At 44.5% G+C, this 22,045-nt stretch overlaps 1 protein-coding gene across 1 annotated transcript in view; it reads right to left on the bottom strand.

Annotated features, from left to right (window-relative positions):
- The window catches only part of LOC124622799 (furin-like protease 1), a 342,484-nt gene that overhangs the window by 51,897 nt on the left and 268,542 nt on the right, over positions 1-22,045 (bottom strand). Inside the window, exons 7-9 of the mRNA XM_047148591.1 lie at positions 19,332-19,541; positions 13,415-13,622; positions 4,766-4,883 (exon numbers count right to left, since the gene is read on the bottom strand). Of these exons, the coding sequence (XP_047004547.1) occupies positions 4,766-4,883; positions 13,415-13,622; positions 19,332-19,541 (536 nt within the window). The remainder of the gene's footprint in view (positions 1-4,765; positions 4,884-13,414; positions 13,623-19,331; positions 19,542-22,045) is intronic.

Below are 22,045 nucleotides of genomic sequence, written 5' to 3'. Positions count from 1 at the left end.
TGCTGTGAGAAGGTATAGACAGAAATTTGGTCTGGTGAGAACTATAATGTTCAGACATAAGTGTCAGAGACAAACAAGATCGAATGTAAGAATTAAGCAGGCGGCAGAGTGAGCAGTGGACACGACAGTATGTCTGCCACCACTTAGCCCCCACTACTAGACGCAAGGTAACGTAATCTGACTGAAAAGACAAAGTATCAAATGTAGACTTTAGAAGCACTTCATCAATGTTATGTGCGAAATTCACATCTGCATGAAGTCTTGTTCCTAACCTATTCCCGTATTCCAAACCGCCGGCCGGAGTGGCCGAGCGGTTAAAGGCACTACAGTCTGGAACCGCACGACCGCTACGGCGCAGGTTCGAATCCTGCCTCGGGCATGGCTGTGTGTGATGTCCTTAGGTTAGTTAGGTTTAAGTAGTTCGAAGTTCTAGGGGACTTATGACCACAGCAGTTGAGTCCCATAGTGCTCAGAGCCATTTGAACCAGTATTCCAAACCAAAGATAACACCTCACACTACCCACTTTTCTATTTGTTGGTCAGTTACTGATTTCACAACTAATTTCTGACAGCCATGGACGAGGGTGTCTTTTGTGTATAATTTACAACAGGCTGCGATGAGTGGAACCGCAGAATCTTTAACGATTTCTGTTGGGAAAAATGATGGGAAAGAGTGCACAGTCTGATATCGGCAGTTCTATGTCAACCTTACCCTGCCCACTTCTTAAAGAAACTTCAGTGATAAAGACAGTTTTCACAAAATAAGATATTCAGACATATCGGGTAATCAAGGGGAAGAAGTGGTTTTTTTTTTTTTTTTTTTTTTTTATAGTAAATACGAAACACAGCAACACAGTAAATACGTGAGCGGGAAAGCACATGTATAAGCCATCCTTTTTGTCAACAGAATACAGCTGAAGAGGCTTTTTTTTTTTTTCAATGTGCAGTGTTGATGGGTGATCCTGTACATTGCCGTTCTTTAAGCAGTTACTGCCTGCCATGAGTCATTCTACTCAGATTTTATTAAGCAATGAAATTCTGAATGAGCGCTATCAAGTTTATACGGCATGGCCATTGCGGATTTATTGCGTAGTTAGGGTTGCTAGGCAACCCCACTCGTTGAAGTCCCTGGTATTAGATACAACGACGACGGCTATACACAGAGAGAGGACGGGGGGGACGGACAAGAGAGCAAGAGAGAGAGAGAGAGAGAGAGAGAGAGAGAGAGAGAGAGACGGCTGTAATGACATAGATAAAAAATTACTACATTATGGATAGTCATGTCTCTCTCGCGTGGAATTTAGGAGAGAGACACTAGTTTTTGATAGGATATCATGAACCCAAAGTGTTAGCTTTCCATCTGCGTTTTTAAAGCAGCACAAAAACAGTTACCATTAGAAAGGGAAGTACAAGCGCAATTAGAACGGCAGCTGTTAGGATGCAAGTAAATAATAAGTAAAGCAAACACACAGTGGGTGCCTAGTCTAGTGACTAAAGAGATATATTTGCAGAAATATGAAGAAAGCCCGAATCATCTAGAAGCAGATGGTGCGGGAGAGATCGAGAGCTACTAATGAAATATGAATTATTGTCCAACTAAGAAGCCCGACAATTCAACGAATATAAAAGAGTATGCAATGAATTTCTCTACCCAAGGAGTAGGTTTAGAGCTTTGGTGCTGGAAAGAGGAACCACTTCTTCTACCAGAACGGTTAAGTATAGCGCTCAAATTCTTTTACTGTCAGTTTTATCTGAGTAATAAAAGTACAATATTAGCGTGCAGCTTTAAATTTAGTAATACAGATGCCCTGTGATCATATTCCAAAACATTCGCAGTGCTTAATGATTCAAGTGTTCCAATCGATAAACTTTAGATATCTCTTCTCTAACTTCCTACACTCTTGAACATGTATCACTCCAGATCGAGTTATGAGAGACGCAGTTTGGATAAAAGGAAGCTATTCAAAATACTGCATTCCATTAGGCATTTGACGGAAACGTATGAAAGGTCTTTTACTATTGTTACTGACGTCCAAGCAGCTATGTAGGATATGAAGAGAGATAAAATGTGAAAAAGTGACCGAACAATGGAAAGAAGTTTTGTTAATCCTGAAAAACAGATCATAGTGCCTCGTCTTTTATATCCTTTCCCTTTCATGTTTCTGCCACATAGCTCACCCAAGTCATACGCATTAATCTACAGTATATGTCTAATCGACACCTCGCAGTGATATATCCCAACAGTTGTTATCGGTGGATGTGTGTATCGTGAAACCAGGAGCCCGACAGACTATGGAGTCAAACCATAAGAAAACAGAACCGCATTGTAAAGGAGTAAGCCGAACATCGTTCACAGAAGACAGCGACATTGCCTACGACGCAACAATGGCGGCAGAAATCGCCAATTCACTTGCACTTGCACAGTACCATACATAATCTAGAAACTTTTGTACCTGGCTTCCCAGTGGCGTGCTTAAAGGTCAGTATTCATCCTCATATATTTTAATCTATATATTGTTTAGAACCCCCTTGGAACTAGACAGGAGATGTGACAAACATCGAGTCGAACATTCGAGCGTTAACGATATACTTTCGCCTCGAATATCACGCCTGGCTAGTACGAACAAACAGCCATCACTATGATCCAAACATTACTGTTGTCGTTCATTTTTTTCCCGACCATCGGACACTACCCAGTTTGGAGAACGGCTGCAGAAGCCTGTCATGCTAACTGTACCTGTCCTACTGTCAACTACTGCGTGGTTTAGTGATGATGTGGACCGCGATGTCACTTAGCGCTTTCTGCACATAAAAGTTTTCTTGCGTATGGATGTTGAAAACGACGTTGTGTCAGTATACCGGGGGACCATCTTCAGCCAATGCTGCCATGTTCTATGGGCAGCGGCCTATATACGATAACCCTCCCGTTCACACGTTCATTGTGTGGAATGATGTAATAAACACACATGACGAAGTGTAACATCGTGTACTGACTCTGAATACAATGGAACCACCGTCACGTATTTCGGAGATCAAGCATCGTAATAGACGTCCCTCTCCAAGTACTTTCCCTCAATCAGAGAACTTTTGCAGGCCGAGAGAGTACGTAATCCATCTAGAGTTGAGTATGACTTGTCACTGTCTATACCTCAAGTTGTAAATAAAGCAAAAGTAATGCCCAAAGACTACTTATGAAAATTTTTTGTCACGTTTCACAAGTGTTAATATTATTTTGTCCAGCAACATTAGTGTAATGATGCAATGAATTTAGGAGGAAAGTATATGTCTTCAGTTCTCTCTTCTCTTCTCTTCTCTCTCTCTCTCTCTCTCTCTCTCTCTCTCTCTCTCTCTTTTTATATACTTGAATTGTGATCTGGTGGCTTGGTTTGGATTTCAAAGAGAGGTGGTTCGCCGTTTCATTTCTTATAACTTATAGATTTCCCAGGCAATGAAAGGGAAAAACTCCACACCTCTTTCAGAGCCTTTGTTGCAAACGCAGCATCACTGGGGAGAGTTGAGCTTCTGGAAGAAAGACGAGAAGCAATCGAAAGAAGTGTGTTACGGCAACGGTATCTTCGTTCGTCATCCATTTGCATCCATTATTCTGAAAGGCAAATCATACGGATTGCGAGTCTTTATAGTTACTGTTCCAGTTTCTGTTGGTCTAGTTCCCTCCAGGAGCACGAAACGGCACAATGTTGATGCCTCTACCAGGAATTATAAAAGACTTCATGGCCATTCATACGCCCAACGAAGCATCGTGAGCTACTCCTTTTACAGTTGACACTGCAATGTTCATAGAGAATAAGCCACAAATAATAATAATAGTAATAATAATAATAATAATGACAATATCACGTGACTGTATACTTGCGGAGTTCCCCAAAAGCGTTACAGCTATGTAGGTATAACATGCAAGGATATACATAAATATTGGACATCAACATTTACAGTCACAAATTATACAGATGAAAAAGAAAATACTTCACAGTAATTCTTTGCTTCCAGCTTTATCTGCATTCGTCAGATTTGTCTCCCCAGACAAATAAGCAAGCTCTCTTTGGGCTACCATCTCCTTTACAACCGGATGTTAAGTAGTTGTCATTTCTGCACTGGTAGCTTGAAACTTTTCGTAAGAAGTGGCAAGGCCCTAAATTAAATACTGAATATTGTAGACTAAGTATAGAGGAAAGTAATGAAATTTCGGAAGAAAAAATGATCTTTAAGAATGTTTCAGGGGGTAAAAACTGGTATTAAGAACCAAAGTGAATTCATAAAACACAATCGTGGCTGTAGAATGACTGGCAGGCAATTGATTTGCTTCCGCCATTTACATTGCTGGAAACTGAGATACAGGTGAGAGAACTAACTACTCGTCGTGTCGGAAATGTTGGCACTGTTGCTGCTAGTGATTGCAGGGTATTTCTAAATTTGTCAATGTGCTCTGCAGCTGAAGACAGACAAATTGTTTTTCGGTTTATTATGGTATATACGAGAAACACTGCACCAACTGGTTGACCCAGGCGCGCCTCACAACTTGAGCACCCAGAGGCTTATTCCCGACTTCGCAATTCCAGGCGGATTATTTAACAACACTGCGAGCCAGCGTTCTGAAAGAAAGATTCCCCTTCTAGTAGGTAGCTGTTTGACCTGTTGCGTGGATCGATGACGCTGAAAGCTTCGCTGAAACACTGAAGCAACCTAATTTACGACAATGTACAGGAGACAGCAGGAGGTAGTAAGCAGATAGTTGGGTACCACCTACTTGTCGGTGTGCGGCGCGGAGACCTCGCAGCGGTGCTGTTCAGGGACGGGCTTCCAGGAGCGCGCCAGCCGCACCATCGCCGTGGCGTCCATCAGGCCGTAGCCGAACGAGTGGCTCACTGCGAACCAGAGCACGGCCGGCGTCACGGCACAACATTTGGCAAGCACAGGCATGGAGGCGTTAGTTCATACAAAGTGGTCAAAAAGCAAGTATTTCTGAAAAAGTTGACTAAACTAGGAGGAGTTAAAGAGACATAGTTTTCACAAAACATTAATATTTCAACTTTGTCGTTAATGGACGTTATTCCTTATAACTAATCTTTTAAAAGAACCTGCTGTACACGGCGTCTTCGCATAGGTATGCAGTCCTTCAAACCACTGCTGTCATCCCTTGTTATTTCCTACAGTGTCCTCTCCATGCTTTGTACGTCCTTTGTACGAAATCGTGTTTTTTTTTCCTTTTTTTGGCAAAAAATTTCGGAAATTAGGCCGACACTACGACGACGCGTCCTAAAATCCAAAATTATTTAAGACTGACACTGGCCTTGACGAACATACGAACTTTTATTGAAAAATACGTTTCGTAACACACTCATGCTCATGAATGAAGGATAATGTTGATACATGGTGAAACGACGATCTGGTGGGTGGTTTGTGGGTTTAAATCACCTCGGGGTATGACCATACAGTGCATTTGACCTGCGGTCGTCGCACGGTGGCGCTGGCAGCAGTCCACAAATGCAGGGGTGTGTTGGTGCATGTCAGAGTATAGTGCAGCGAGTAAGTGTGCAGACGTTTCAAAATGGTTCAAATGGTTCTGAGCACTATGGGACTTAACCTCTATGGTCATCAGTCCCCTAGAACTTAAAACTACTTCAACCTAACTAACCTAAGGACAGCACACAACACCCAGTCATCACGAGCAGACGTTTCCAGACGTGCTAATTGTGACTGTGTGTTGAAAATGTCCCAAAGAACACATATTGATGAGTTATGAGGGGTAGAATACTATTGCGACTGGAGGCTGATCGAACACAGCAGGTCGTAGCACGGGCCCTCCGTGTGCCACAAAGTGTGATCTCAACACTATGGCAAAGATTCCAGCAGACAGGAAACGTGTCCAGGCGCTACAGTACAGGACGCCCACAGTGTGCAGCACCACAAGAAGACCGATATCTCATCATCAGTGCCCGCAGGCGGCCACGGAATACTGCAGGTAGCCTTGCTCGGAACATTACCGCAGCCACTGGAACTGTTGTCTCCAGACACACAGTCTACAGACGACTGAAAAGACATGGTTTATTCGCCCGCAGACATGCAAGGTGCATTCCACTGACCCCTGGTCACAGGAGAGCCCGTAAAGTCTGGTGTCAAGAACACAGTACATCGTCATTGGAACAGTGGTCCCAGGTTATGTTCACGGACGAGTCCAGGTATAGTCTGAACAGTGATTCTCGCCGGGTTTTCATCTGGTGTGAACCAGGAACCAGGTATCAACTACTTAATGTCCTTGAAAGGGACCTGTATGGAGGTCGTGGTTTGATGGTCTGAGGTGGGATTATATTTGGTGCACGTACACCCCTGCATGTCTTTGACAGAAGAACTGTAACAGGTCAGATGTATCGGGACCTCATTTTGCACCAGTATGTCCGCCTTTTCAGGGGTGCAGTGGGTCCCACCTTCCTCCTGATGGATGATAACGCACGGCCCCATCGAGCTGCCATCGTAGAAGAGTACCTTGAAACAGAAGATATCAGGCGAATGGTGTGGCCTGCCTGTTCTCCAGACCTAAACCCCATCGAGCACGTCTGGGATGTTCTCGGTCGACGTATTGCTACACGTCTTCAAACCCTCACGACACTTCAAGAACTCCAAGGCACTGGTGCAAGAATGGGAGGCTATACCCCAGCAACTGCTCGAACACCTGATCCAGAGTATGCCAACCCGTTGTGCGGCCAGTGTACTTGTGCATGGTGATCATATCCCATATTGATGTCGGGGTACATGCGCAGGAAACAGTGGCGTTCTGTAGCACTTGTGTTTCGGGACGGTTTACTCAACTTACCACCAATACCGTGGACTTACAGATCTGTGTCGTGTGAGTTCCCTATGCGCTTATGCTATTAGCTCCAGTTTTGTGTAGTGCCACGTTGTGTGGCACCACATTCTGCAATTACCGTTAATTTATGAGCATGAGGGTAGTTACCGGACTACTTTTTCGAAACCCATTGCGAAGCGGAAGTCCGAAAATTGTCTCGAAGGTGCCTACAACCTTCCTCTGTAACAGCGCAAAAGCTTAACACCGCGCGACGTCATATTCGAAGGAAAAGGCCACTACTCAGAAGTTAATGTGAGGTCTAAGGGGCGTTAATGGTATCACATTGGCACAAAACTTCACCAACACGCTGTCCAAAGCAACCGACGTATCGCATGGAGGAGAAGTTCTTCACAGCCCCAGCCTACCCGCATTTCACCCACTCTTTCGATGCCTCTGCGAGGGAGGTCAGAGCCACGACACTCAGCGTTTAAGTCGCGCCGTTTTCTTATGAGTCGCCGAGGAAAACGTTTCACACACAAAGCCGCTCAGAATCGACAAGAAAAGGCCTCAGAGGGTGGTATGTAAAGGGCTAGATGAAACATCTCCTTTCCCTGAGGCGTTGATTCCAACAAATTTCGCAGACGAATAGGACAGTTCGCAGCACAACGAACAACAGGACGGCGTTCTTGACACCATTTGACACTGCTTTTCTTCCGCCACAGAAGATTCAGCCCTCTCTAAGGGTATAGTGGGCCTCCATCCCCATTGAACGTGTCTGCACCCGTTTCGTGTGCAATTAGGCCGCAATGTTTGCTCTCGTGTACTGGTTATAACCACTAGGGACCCTTCAAGACCATTCGACGATACTTTAAGATGATCTGAAGCAGTACAGGGTACTTATGCTTTTCCAACCACCTTCTTTCACAGCTTTCTGTGGCGTGATCACTCGGGAGTGCAACATTAACATGTGGGGAAAGAAACCGGCAGCCACCCACGCAACTTTGTTGTACACGTTACAAATGTGCCTTCAGAATCTGCGATGTCAAATCAGCGTGGCGGCTGCTCTAGCACCTGTAGGCAGGCAAACCAAACGGGTTCATTTCGCGCCAGAGCAGTGATCACACTACATGAGGTCGTGCAACAGGAGGTTTGGAAAAGTGTAAGTAACCTCTGTTGCTTCGGATCACGTTCAGATGTCGTCGAATGGTTTTGAACGGTTCCTAATGGTAACAACCGGTACACGAGAGCAAAAGTTGCTGTTGAGCTGCACTCTAAACGGGTGCGATCATCTTCAGTGGTGATGCAGATCCACAATACCGTTAGAGTTGAATCGTCCGGGGAGCGTCAGCAATGTCAAGTATAATCGCCCTGCTGTTCATCAAACTGTAAACTGCCGTTTTCGACCGCGAAATGTATGGGAGTCAATGCCCCAGGGAAAGGGGTGATTTCATCAACCCTCATTATGCCACGGCCTGAGGCCTTTACCTGTCAGTTCTGAGCGGCGTCGTGTCTGAAATGTTTTCCTCCGCTACCCATAAGAAAACCGCGTAATTTAAACGTCGGGTGTTGCAGTTGTGACCTAAAACTATAACGTCATATAAATGGGTAATATGTGGGTAACAGACGAAGTGACGACTTTCCCGTAGGACGACACTCCCACGGTAGAGGGGGGAAGCAGAATTATGGAGAAATCTGGTGCCAACGTGACATCAGTAACACATCTTACATCTTACGTGAACTTACGAGCTGTGGCCCTTTTTCCCCATGTGTCGACAGCTTGCTGTTACAAGCGTCGCCGAGCCAGAAGCCTGCATCTCTCGTAACACTCGCAACACAGCACTGTGCGAAACATACATTTCACGTGTAACTGAACGAGTGTCGATTGCAGGCGCCTCATCCACTAGAGCAAGCACAGCATCTTCTAAGTGGGGAGTCCGTGTAGTCCGTCGGTCTCCTCGGCCGTCGTATCGTGGCAGCAATTACCCCGTTACACTTAATCGTTAGAACAGTCTTGGAAATATGGGGTGAGCCGCCTGTCTTTTACGCGGATATTCTATCCTGTACAACCCCTGCGCTTCTTTTGCTTGGCCCATACACGAAAATCTAGACTGCAAGTTTTCACCGGGTACAACTGTATTCGTTTAGGACTGATCGAAGTTAGTACTTTAGATTGTAAGCAGACACAGTAGGCTATGACAGTACAGACATCTTATACCAGGATTGCTGTCGGCAGCGCACAGTACGCCATCTGCATTTGATTAGGTGAGTTACAAATCCAAATCTCAAGTGCTCGTCCGGAGTTTCCTAAACTTAAATCTCAACAGCAACAGTCCCGGCACATGTATTCCATTGTTAGAGGTAGAACGTTTTTCTTTTTCCTTAAAGCTTTCGAGTCTATTGTTTCCAAAGCACGATCCATTACCCCAGACTGACATATTTACCCTTCCCCATCATCCCCGAAAATCTGTAACATTATCAAGGGACCACCCTGTACACGCAATATTTAAGAAAATTATTATGTCCTGGCTCGCAGTAATTTTCTATTTCTAAAATAAGGCACTTGATATAACCGAATGAGTTGTGTCATCTTCGTTACTGTAAACAGATAATACAAATAACTTTATATTTCGGGCAATCACAGCTAAGGGACTTATCCATAATGTGAAGGATCATCAAAGAATTTAAAATCAGAAATGGTAAATAGTCTGCATTAAACTGAGTGAAAGTTCGAATCCGCAATAGCTGTTTAGTTTGTTCATCCCTGTATGACAACCGGTTTCATATAGGTATATGTTGAGGACATATAAATCGAATATTTCATGTGCCACCACTTTCAAGGTGAAGTGCGCATAAAAAAAAAGTCATGCCTTGGTAATACCATGGATGAAACGGCAGATGGGAATCCCATCCAAATTCTGCATAATCATTAAAACATCTCAAAAGACGAGCCTGGACAGCACATGACAATCTGCAACTGACAGGATGAAACCATCGTCGAAACATGCGGGAGAAACAAAGAATTAAAAGACACACGAACACTGAGAGTCGTCAGCATACTTAAATACACTGGCGTCAAATAGAACAGCATGTTACAGCGCTAGTGGGTGTATTTTACTGATCATGCACAATTCGGGTCAGATGCCCATTTGCCGTTTCACCATTGGTTTTACGGAGAAATGGCATGTCTTTCTCGCACTCGCACCTTGGAAGTCGTGGCACATGAAGTATTGGTATTATACTACACACAGATAAACCTCCAGAGCATGAAACCGGTAGTCATACAGGGATAAACACAATAAATAGCTATTACGGATTTGGACTTTCACTCAGTTTAATATAAACTATTTGGCATCTCTGATTTTAAACTGTTTGGTTGCCCTTCACATTATGTAAATAGATAATACTTTAAGTTAACATACAAGCACATACCATTACAATGTGTTGCAGCATGCAAAATTAACAACAATAATAAGAAAAATAAAGATCCCCCCCCCCCCCCCCACACACACACACATACACACTGGTGCATAGCACAGAGTAAAGGCCAATTCGCAGTGCACATCAACGGAACGGAACGGAAAGCAATATCACCGTCAGTTGGTGGAGAGTTCACACTATAAGGAAGGTAAACATTTCGCTTAGCAGAGAATCTATGTGTGACAGTACAGTTATACCGCCCGTGACACAAAAAGTCTGAATATAGGAATAGACCTAAGAAACTAGCTATGATATACAGGGTGGTTATAATTAAACTTTCGCAACTTGAGAGGGTCCCCATAAAAAAAGATTAATCGTTGGACAGCGAGTTTGCGGAAAATTTGTAAGGACATGTGGAAGAGAAATAAAGAATAAACAAATGAAAAACACATGTTAATTTCCACATGAGAAGTAACATTTTTCAATTGCGTTCCTCGTTTACGTTCCAGGTTACAAACGTTGCTAAATGTGACGACCATCTGCATAGACATTAGCCTGGAAGTTTTTACGATAACAATTTCACAATTGTTCACAGCACTTTTAGAACGGTGGACCATGGAACGTTCACTTGTTGTGACACAGTTCGTGAACTGTTTGAAGACGGCACATTGCGTCCAGTTTTCACAGCCATGACAACAGTTAACTTGTTCAAAAATTTGTGGCGAAACTGGCCATCGGCCTCTCCCATGAGCAATTTCCAAATCGTCCGTTAATTCGAACTTCCAAATGAGCAACCCCTGTGCGTAAAAAGGATCGCACCATATTCCTTTAGTGCATTGACGCTGGCGAAGAGCATCAGAATTGTTAGTTATCTTGATATAAAAGCTTTAGAGTAAAGCTTGTCTCACGTCACCCATACCCATGTTGACTATCTGCAGCTGTACGCCGGCCGGTATGGCCGAGTGGTTCTAGGCGCTACAGTCTGGAAGCGCGCGATTGCTACGGTCGCAGGTTCGAATCCTGCCTCGGGCATGAATGTTTGTGATGTCCTTAGGTTAGTTAGGTTTAAGTAGTTCTACGTTCTAGGGGACTGATGACCTCAGCAGTTAAGCCCCATGGCGCTCAGAGCCATTTGAACCATTTTTTGCAGCTGTGCCGCACACTGATGCTTCTATTTCAGCCCTGGGTCGCCTAATGGCAAATCATAACGCTAACTCTGCTAACAATGCAAATCCTGCAGCGCACAATCTGAACATCATTCGCTTAAAGTTGGGTATGCATACGGTAAGTAGTTTTCCGTCTACAGTAGCGCAAGTTGCGGAAGTTTTCTTTTAATTATAACCAAGCTGTGTGTATTAATATCCAATGCCAACTTCATAACGTGTATTCTCAACAACGTTTGTAAGATAAATTACTCAGAAGTGAAATAATGGGGAAGGTGTCTCCGAAACATATTAAAATATCAACATTTATTCACTAATGAAAAAATATACGTTGGTACGCATGAAACAATATTTAGAAAGCAACACATACAGTCTCTGTCCTTCGGCATGGTGGTTTTTTATTCCTTTCTAGACACGATATAGCGTCAAACTAATTATATTTTCTCCTTCACTCCGTCTTCAGGCCACGAGTGAAAGTATCGTTAATGTCAATGCTGAAATTAAGTCTACAACCACAGAAAATACATGGTCCATCGACAAGTGCAGTGGCAGCAGTATTCTTCAGAGTATTCTTCTTCTTGTCTGCAGCAGATGTGGTGAATTCGATGTTCTCTATTGTTTTGTAAATTGTGTGTCTCGAACGACGACGATATCTTCTGTATGGCATCTTGGCAGCGTTCAATGCAGTTGCCTGTGCAGCAGCAGCAGCGCGAGTGATCCGCTTCGCGGTGCTCGCTCGCTTTTATAGAAGCGCGATAGCGCGTGACCTTGATTCGGACTTAGAATATTTCACAGTGCCAGCGGCGCGTTATCCCGGACGGGAGCACTAGAAGTACTAGGTGCTCCCGTCCGTTGTGCGCTAAGTCCGCCGCTGGCGCGCTGCCAAGATGGCGTCAGACGGCCTTATCGGCGCGGGGTCAAAGGTCAACTGCTCAGTGTGATGACGTAACATGCTGTTACATACTCTATGCCGACAGATTCTAGATGTAACCTTGTCCGGTTCTCAGCTACGCTACAGATCAATTTATTTATGAAAATACAAAGCACAGTCTCCAACAAATTTTACATATTCACATACACCTTTACCTTTAATCCAAATAAATACAGACTCATTTACAGATATTTTTCTCCTGTTACGTGTATACAATGACAATGGGGAAGGTGACATATAAACAGATTTTCCAAAGTCTTTATTAGCAAGTTCTCCAATATGGTAGGTGCGGTAGGCGATAATGTCTCTGTCTACAAAACTTTCAAGTCCGACCGCCGTGTCATCCGCAGAGGAGGATGCGGATAGGAGGGGTGTAGGGTCAGCACACCGCTCTCCCGGTCGTTATGGTGGTATTCTTGACCGAAGCCGCAACTATTCGGTCGAGTAGCTCCTCAATTGGCATCACTAGGCTGAGTGCACCCCGAAAAATAGCAACGCCGCATGACGGCTGGATGATCACCCATCCATGTGCCGGCCACGCCCGACAGCGCTTAACTTCGGTGATCTCACGGGAACCGGTGTATCCACTGCGGCAAGGCCGTTGCCACATTTTCTCCTTCACAAGAGCTAGTAAAACGTTTTCAATGTAAGTTGTTTCAACGGGTCAGTATGAGAAGTGTAGGCGTTTCCTTTGGCTTAAGGTTTTAGAACGCAAATCAGTTTTCTCTTTTAGATATCTAGCCCCGTTTGTAAAAAACGCTAATTGGAAAAACATCCAACATTCGCTGTGTGCCACGATAACAAAGAAAATTTTAAAGTTAAGACAAAGAAGACATAACAGTATAAAATCCACTACTGTAACCAGAGTGAGCCCTGTGACAACGGTTAAGTTCCGATGTCAGCACACGCTACTGCAGACCCAAGCCCAAATGTCAACTTCAGAAGTCTCATCCCTGGAAACTATGATGCGGGCATCGCCTGCCATTCCGTTGATGGGCTACTCGGAAGCAGCTACTTTAAATGGACTCTCTCTCGGTTGCACCACGTGTGTCCGGAGTAAGCGATGCACCAGCGGACAGCAGGCAACAGCCGAGCGCTCACCGTTGCGGCCGACGCCGTTGAGCCTCCAGTCCGGGGTGTGCAGGTTGCTGGGGCGCGCGGTGCGCACCACGATGTGCTGCATGTCGCGCCACGTCAGGTCGCGGTTCGCCTCGAGCGCCAGCGCGCAGATGCCGGCCGCCAGCGGCGCCGACGCCGACGTTCCCGTGTGCGAGCTCGTGCACTGGTGGTGCAGGTCCGTAGTCACCACCTGCCAGACACAGAGCGCAGCCGTCAACAGTCTCAGCGTCCCGACTAACGTGCAGTAGACCGGAGGGGATGGAGCCGAAGAGAGAGACACAGTATTAGTCAGTCTGTACGCTGAGCAAACAGTGAAGGAAACAGAGGAACATTTCAGGAAGAAGAAATAGAGACTATAAGGTTTATCAATGACACTGTCATTTTCTCAGAGGTGTGAAGGAGAGGGAAGGTGCGGAACGAATATTGTCCCGAAAGAAAGATGAGATGATCATCAACAAAAGTGAAACAAATGCAATGGAATGTAGTCGAATGAAATCGTGAATCGGATTAGAAATGAGGCACCGAAAGTAGCAGATGAGTTTTGCAATTTGGCCGGCAAAATAAGGGACGGTGCTCGAACTAGAGCCGTGAGCATAGAGGTTGCGCAATATACTCATGTAAAATTAAATGTCTAAATACTGTTTGAAGACTTGGTCTGCTTATCTGTTGTGGATCTCGATCGGAAGTTTTCCTGCTGTATTTCTGACTTGTAGAATTCTCGGCTATACGGCCAGGTCACATAATTACTCCACGATATTTCGGTACAGAGGCTTGGTGCTGTCTTCACGTGGTCCCTGAGGACTGCTCCTATCTGTGGAAGGGGTCATGGCCGGCGTATAAAGGACGCCTACAGGAGCGGAGAAGCAGTCAACAGCGACCACCTGAAGATGGCAACAAGTCACTGCCGAAATATCGTGGAGTAATTACGACGTGACCCGGACGGACACTCGAGAATTCTAAAAATTGCGAATCTGAACATGATTACTTAGTTACTTCAAATTTCTGACTTTGAGAAAGATGTAACATTAAAGATAGAAAGCTCCAAAACAGGAATTAGCTTCAGTTTAACATAAAAACATATGGTAGAAGTTTTCATGATGCTATCTCGTCTACTTTTGGAATTATTGAGAAAAAAAAGTTTTTGTACCTAAATTATGTGAGACAATTTACATTAATTAACCTTTATTGTTAAGCTACGAAGTCAAAATGACAGCACGATGTTTATTATAGGTAATAATGAAGCTGTATCAAGTTTCAAGATAATACCGTAATTTTACAGCGGTACAAATACAAAAGACAGTTCAGTGCCACCATCTACCCTAGGTTCCCTTTGAAAAATTCTAGAACCCAAACTTTAAGATTTTTCGGCTGAGAATTGTGTATGATATACACAGAATACAGATTTACGTAGAGAAAAATTGGAATCGGGACGACATAAATAATTTTGCAATCATAAAAGCTCCTGGTTGGGCGCTGCTGAATAATCTAGAAGCAGTTTTGTAGCAAGTGTTTCCTCCACCGCCCCACTAAGCATATATGAAGAACGAGATGTATGTACGTGTATTCAATCGTTGTCAGTCATACGGAAACGTGCTACGCTCCGCTACAGAATATGCCATGATTTCGTCGGTGAAAATGGTCACTTAAGCATTAGATGCCGTTGAAGATGACTGACAATATTCTGCTTTGGCGAATGGAGTATCGTCTATATCTGTCAGAAAGTGAACTTAATTGGCATAATAGTTTGTCTGGAAAGCCTATGTTTCGTTCTCGGTGTTATGTTTTGCGTGCTGCCATCTGTATGACACAAAGCCGCGTGTCAAGTGTCCCAGATTATTCTCATACTTTAAGGAGAAGCAATTAACTTCACATAATTATGAGCAAAGAGTAAAAATAGTGTCTCAGCTGTTTCGAGGACAAGCCTTAATTATTTTCATACTTATTGCTTGTACGTCTGAGCTCTTTCTCGAATATACTGATGCGTTCAACGACAGCTGACTTTCATTTACTGTCGTGGTTTCCAACTCCTCTGAATAATTTCTAGAGAGTTAGAACATTTATTGTGGACTTGTAGACTGAAGATTATTAAACACCACGTTCCCCATCACTTTGTGGTTGTTCGCACTAACAGGTTTCAAGCCCTTGTAAAAGACTGTGGCTTCCAAAAACAGCGCAGGTCTGCCAGACACTAACAATGTTCAAAAATTAAATAAGAAACATAATAAATTTTACCCGCCGCCACGCAAACTGTCTGCAGTGAAACGTTCAGTTCAGACAAGAAGACAATAGAAGATTTTGAAATGCGGTGTTACAAAGGTATCCTGAAGATTAGGCGGACAGAGGGAATAGCTAACGAGGATTGGAAAGGAATGAAATTTTGTGGCACAACTTCACAACAATAATGAATCGCAGTAGAGGATATATCATATGCCTTCTGCGAACAGTCAGTTTGCTAAGGGAGGTCAGCGTACCATCTAAAAACTTAGGATATGAGGGCTTTATTACACACATCAAAAAAGTTTTGCATCACCTTGGTTCCGAGAGCCCGGAACCTGTACAGAAAACCGGAACAGAGATCGACATAAACATCATTTCCGACCTTTTTATTGCTCATGAAAATCACATATTGCCTGTTGTACCACCATACAGTGAAATCTTCAGAGGTGGTGGTCCAGATTGCTGTACACACCCGTATCTCTAATACCCAGTAGCACATCCTCTTGCACTGATGCATTCCTGTATTCGTCGTGGCATACTACCCACAAGTTCATCAAAGCCCTGTTGGCCCAGATTGTCCCACTCCTCAACGGCGATTCGGAGTAGATCCCTCAGAGTGGTTGATGGGTCACATCGTCCACAAACAGCCCTTTTCAATCTATCACAGGCATGTTCGATAGGGTTCGTATCTAGAGAACATGCTGTCCACTCTAGTCGAGCGATGTCGTTATCCTGGAGGAAGTCATCACAAGATGTGCCCGAAAGGAGCGTGAATTGTCGTCCATGGAGATGAATGTCTCGCCAATATGCTGCCTATATCGTTGCACTATTGGTAGAGGATGGCATTCACGTGTCGTACAATGGTTACGGCGCCTTCCATGACCACCAGCGGCGTACGTCGTCCCCACATAATGCCACCCCAAAACAGCAGGGAACGTCCACCTTGCTGCACTCGCTGGACAGTGTGTCTAAGGCCTTCAGCCTGACTGGGTTATCTCCAAGCACGTCTCCGACGATTGTCTGGTTGAAAGCATGTGCGACACTCATCGGTGAAGAGAACGTGATGCCAATCCTGAGCTTTACATTCGGCATGTCGTTGGGCCCATCTGTACCGCACTGCATGGTGTCGTGGCTGCAAAGATGAACCTCGCCATGGACGTCAGGAGTGAAATTGCGCATCATGCAGCCTATTGCGCACAGTTTGAGTCGTAACACGACATCCTGTGGCTGCACGAAAAGCATTATTCAACATGGTGGCGTTGCTGTCAGGGTTCCTCCGAGCCATAATCCGTAGATAGTGGTCATCCACTGCACCCTTGGGCGACCTGAGCGAAGCATGTCATCCACAGTTCCTGTCTGTCTGTATCTCCTCCATCGAACAACATCACTTTGGTTCACTCCGAGAAGCCTGGACACTTCCCTTGTTGAGAGCCCTTCCCGGTACAAAGTAACAATGAGAACGCGATCAAACCGCGGCATTGACTGTCTAGGCATGATTGAACTAAAGACAACACGAGCCGTGTACCTCCTTCCTGGTGGAATGACTGGAACTGGTGGGCTGTTGGACTCCTCCATCTAACAGGTGCTGCTCCTGTGTGTTTGTTTACTTCTTTGGGCATGTTTAGTGACATCTCTTAAAAGTCAAAGAGACTGTATCTGTGATACAATATCCACAGTCAATGTCTATCTTCATAAGTTCTGGGAACTGGTTTGATGCAAAACTTTTTTTGATGTGTGTATATTAAGCAGATTAACTTAAATGTGGACTGCAACAGTCGATCGGGGATTAAGAGGCTTTCACAGGACGGACTAGCCTAGAGAGCTGCACCGGACCTGTCTTCAGCCTATAGGCCACCACAACACATATTAAGTCCTCATTACTTTCATATTTTTGGAAATGATGGTCACGTCAGCTGCTAACCATTTTATTGTACAGAAGGAAACCATTTGTTTCCATTATTATTATTTCTCATGTCCAAGTAGTTTTTCACCACTTTCACAAAAGACCAAAAAGTCTGTGGCACGGTAATCGGTACAACATCCGTGGATGAGTGGCATCAATTCCTTCGCTCTATGCCTCACTATGACGTCTGTGCCCTTTTAAATTAAATACAATTAATGAAACGTAAAAATTAAAGCACACTGGACTTAATAACTTATACTAATAAAGGAAAACAACAGTTTTTGTTCTTTCTAATAAGACACAGTAGATTGCTACAAAGAGTGTTCAGAAATGTTGCGACGAATTTAGAGGGATTGTAGAGGATTTCATGAGGTACAAATCGACGATAGGAACTCGTGTCTGGAAAAGCCATCGAACGTCGAATTTATGAGCGCCTGCCACTCTACCACCCCTTTGTACTGTGGCGGACCGTAGAAGTTCCTCCTATGGTCTGTCAGCGTACAAAGTCACGTTTGCTGCTAAAGGGGTGGTCGAGTGCCAGACGCGTATAAATTCGTCGTTGGATGGCTTTTCGGGACACGAGTTCCTATCGTCGATTTGTACCTGATGAAATCCTCTACAATCACTCGAAGTTCGTCGTAACATTTCTGGGACAAATTGTATAACTGCAGGGAATGCACCATCAGGTCTACATGTCGTACATTTAAACTTTTTAAATGTCACTGACGCTTGCTGCAAAAGCATTAGCACGTGTATACAGAGTATGTTGCGCTACTAACAGACATTCCGTCATGGTCTGCAACGTGTAGGTTCTGGCAATTTTTTCTATTAACACACTCTGTTCATTCACAATACTTTATTTTCCTGCTCAGTTTCATATGATTAAATTTAGCAATTTAATATCGAGGACTGTTGATGGTAGTAACATCTGCTTCACTTAACCACCTTCGTTTCGCCACTGTATGTTCGTCTCCCGCACTGATGGAAAGCTTGCGTTTTTGCACTTACACTTCAGTTCAGATTATTTAACATGGTACAGTATCTACAGCGAAAGTGTAAACGTGCAAGTTTCTCACATTTTCAGGAAATGAGCACTTCTTGGCCAGATGAGGGTCATAAACTAAAGCAGATATATCTTCAGAAATGTGAATGTAATCTTTGAAAAGGGGGTTATATTTCAGAGACGCGTTGCAAGCAGAATTATCGATAACCTACGAAATAGGTTATTTGTGATTGTCGAAAGTATTCAGTACTTCTCTGAAACACATCGATATACACTATTGGATATAAAAACGAATCTCTCTTTAAATAGTCCTTAGATTTGTTTCTATCTTGACGGGTACATTCAGCCTTGAAAGACATCGATACCACCACGAAACGTGTGCAGAAGTAGAGGTGCTTTTGAAGTCTTGCCAGTTGTGGAACTACGTCAGATGGAGAGACTCTACCGTGTCAGCAAGTATTCAGATTGGCTGTAGCCTGTTTCCAGTCTAGGCGGTGGTGTTTATTATTTTTGTTCCGATGTCAATGTTCAGTAAAGGTACAGTTGTTGCAATTGCTCATGAACTCGTGTAAGTTTGATCTGAAACTACATATCGTACATGTATTAGCAACACTGCTGCAAATGTAATTTACAACGCCCTTGATTCTTCCTTTTTTACCATACCAGTTCCAAGAGAATTCCCTGAGAGTGACAGATACACTAGGACGTTAGCTGCTTGTTCAGCTACGTTTCCCCACTATAAGGACAGGAATGGGGAGCCGGTGGTGGTGTCTCACCTGCTTCTCACTGGAGGCGCCGCTGCTGTAGGTGGTGGCGAGCGTCGAACTGCAGGCCTCCGAGTACCAGGGCACGACGCCGTTCTCGGTGGCGCTCGAGATGGACAGCGTCCAGATGGAGTTGGTGTAGCCGTCGCAGTTGCAGTTGTCGTGGTCGCGCCCGCCGTTACCCGACGCCCACACGAAGATGGAGCCCTTGCCGCCGCGGCCCTGCAAACACGTGGCGAGTCAAGCGCCCGCAGCTTCGTGCAGCGATGGCGAAACGCCTCTGTGATCTCTGATCGCTGAGAGGTGCATTGGGCACAACGAGCACAGCAGGATGGCTTCAAATGTGTGGGCCACCATCATTAAGTTACTTCGCATTGTTATACAGCCTGCATCATTGATCGGTGTGAATGCATTAGCACCTAAAATGATGAGGACAATCGTTAAGTCCACAGCTCGTGGTGGTGCGGTAGCGTTCTCGCTTCCCGCTTCCCGGGTTCGATTCCCGGCGGGGTCAGGGATTTTCTCTGTCTCGTGATGACTGGGTGTTGTGTGATGTCCTTAGGTTAGCTAGGTTTAAGTAGTTCTAATTTCTAGGGGACTGATGACCATAGATGTTAAGTCCCATAGTGCTCAGAGCCACAATCGTTAAATGGAAGCGTCTTTCCTTTACTGAATGTCCAGAGAGTTGGAGAACAAGATATTCTGATGAACCAAAACATTATGATCGCCTGCTTAATAGCATTCACTCTGCGTCTCCGATAGTGTGTGTGTGTGTGTGTGTGTGTGTGTGTGTGTGTGTGTGTGTGTGTTTTGCCGGTGCATTCGGACTGACAATCCCAATTTTTCTGCTTCCGCCTTAAGAGCAGAGTCAATATAGTGCCTCACAGCGCATATCGTGAAAGCATCGCAGCTAGGAGTTCTCAAAAATGGTTCAAAATGGCTCTGAGCATTATGGAACTTAACACCTGAAATCATCAGTCCCCCAGAACCTAGAACTACTTAAACGTAACTAACCTAAGGACATCACACACATCGATACCCGAGGCAGGATTCGAACCTGCGACCGTAGCAGTCGTGCGGTTCCGGACTGAAGCGCCTAGAACCGCTCGGCCACCGAGGCCGGCTAGTTAAGAGTTCTGTGCACTACAGTATTCGTAATTCTTGCATCCAAGATATCTTTGCTCACCGCAGTCAGAACACACATTAACCGCAAAAGAATACATATTACGATGGCGACGAGACGTAAGGAAAATCGATGAAACCGTCAAACGGAAATTTCGTGAAGACAATTATGTTTTTCCTTAATGTCCTTAGTTCCAAAGCATAAAGACGCTAAACAAATACAAATATCCCAAACTGAGACTCTCACAGAAGCAAGCGGTTGCAATAGAGCAGATAAATTCAGAGAACACTGAATTTAGGAAATACTACGTGTGCAACAACAGTAAGAAATTACAATGACAAAAACTGAAGAGTAGAACGTGTATTACAATCAGAACAAAGCTAAGATTTTTAAGCAATGATTAAATTATAACTTTTCGCAGAAAAAGTCAGTAGAGCAGGAAGTCAAATCTACACAGGGCGTTCAGACCTTGGCAGGCGAGTCATATAGAAGAAATAACAAGAGAGGAAGAACAAGAGAGGAAGAACAAGAGAGAATATTAGTCGCCTCAAAAATACCGAATCTGGATATAGATTGCGTTTAATTTAAATCCGGAGGACTATTCTGAAAGTAGAGAACGCTTCGCTGTACCAACAGATTCCTTAATAATAATACAGAAACTGAATATACACGTTTGGCACACACTTTGTTTTCTATTCCTTCTAGTCGCCTTTGACGTTAAGCCACTTACCGTACCTTGTCAGAAGTTTGTGCATACTCTCTTCACACCATGCCGTCGCCTGCTTATTCAAACAGGACACGACAGCACCCTTACCAGCAAGAAGCTGCTTCAGTTTTGGAAACAGGAAAAAGTCCGGAGCTGCCAGGTCCGGAATGTAGGGAGGATGCTCAAAGATGTCAAACCGGAATTTCTCACGCAACAAGGCATTCGCAGGAAGTACCAGGCAGTATGCGGACGTGCATTGTTAAGACAACATAACTCCACAGCCTCTTCGTTGGTTCTGAATAGCCCAACGAAGACGTTCAAGGGTAGGTCAGTACGTATCGTTGTTGATTGTTGTCGATCTCGTGCCCCGCAACACGGGTGGGACCCTTTACTGTACTATAATACATAAACCATTAGTTTTTGAATTGATGCATTTTTTTAATTTGAGTGGCTTCTGTGGCGACTGAGGATGGCACCACTCCATAGACAGTTGCTTCATTGTGGGGGTGTTATGAGAAACCCCCGTTTCATCTCTTGTAACAGTCTAGTCAGTGAACGTGTTCCTATCTCTTTCGTAACACTTCACGAATGCTAAAGCAACCCCAATTCTGGCAGATTTCTGGTCATCCGTGAGCATTCGTGGCACCAACCGCGCTCACACTTTGTGGTACCATCCGTGCTGAATGATAGTTTCGTGAACAACTGAACGAGACACTTCTTAACATTGTTCATGCACGTCTGTCCTCTCGAATGGCATAATCCATCTTTTCTTTCAGTGCATCTCAGATGAGGGAGCGTCACTTCGATCTCTCTTCGTCGTGAACATCTGTTCTCCCATTTTAAAACATTGCGCACCACATTCCGACAGTGGCTGCATTCATTACACCTTAGCCTATG

The sequence above is a fragment of the Schistocerca americana genome, chromosome 7 (assembly GCF_021461395.2).
Source record: "Schistocerca americana isolate TAMUIC-IGC-003095 chromosome 7, iqSchAmer2.1, whole genome shotgun sequence".
Lineage (NCBI taxonomy): Eukaryota > Metazoa > Arthropoda > Insecta > Orthoptera > Acrididae > Schistocerca > Schistocerca americana.
This window is presented reverse-complemented; position numbering and strand designations above follow the sequence as displayed.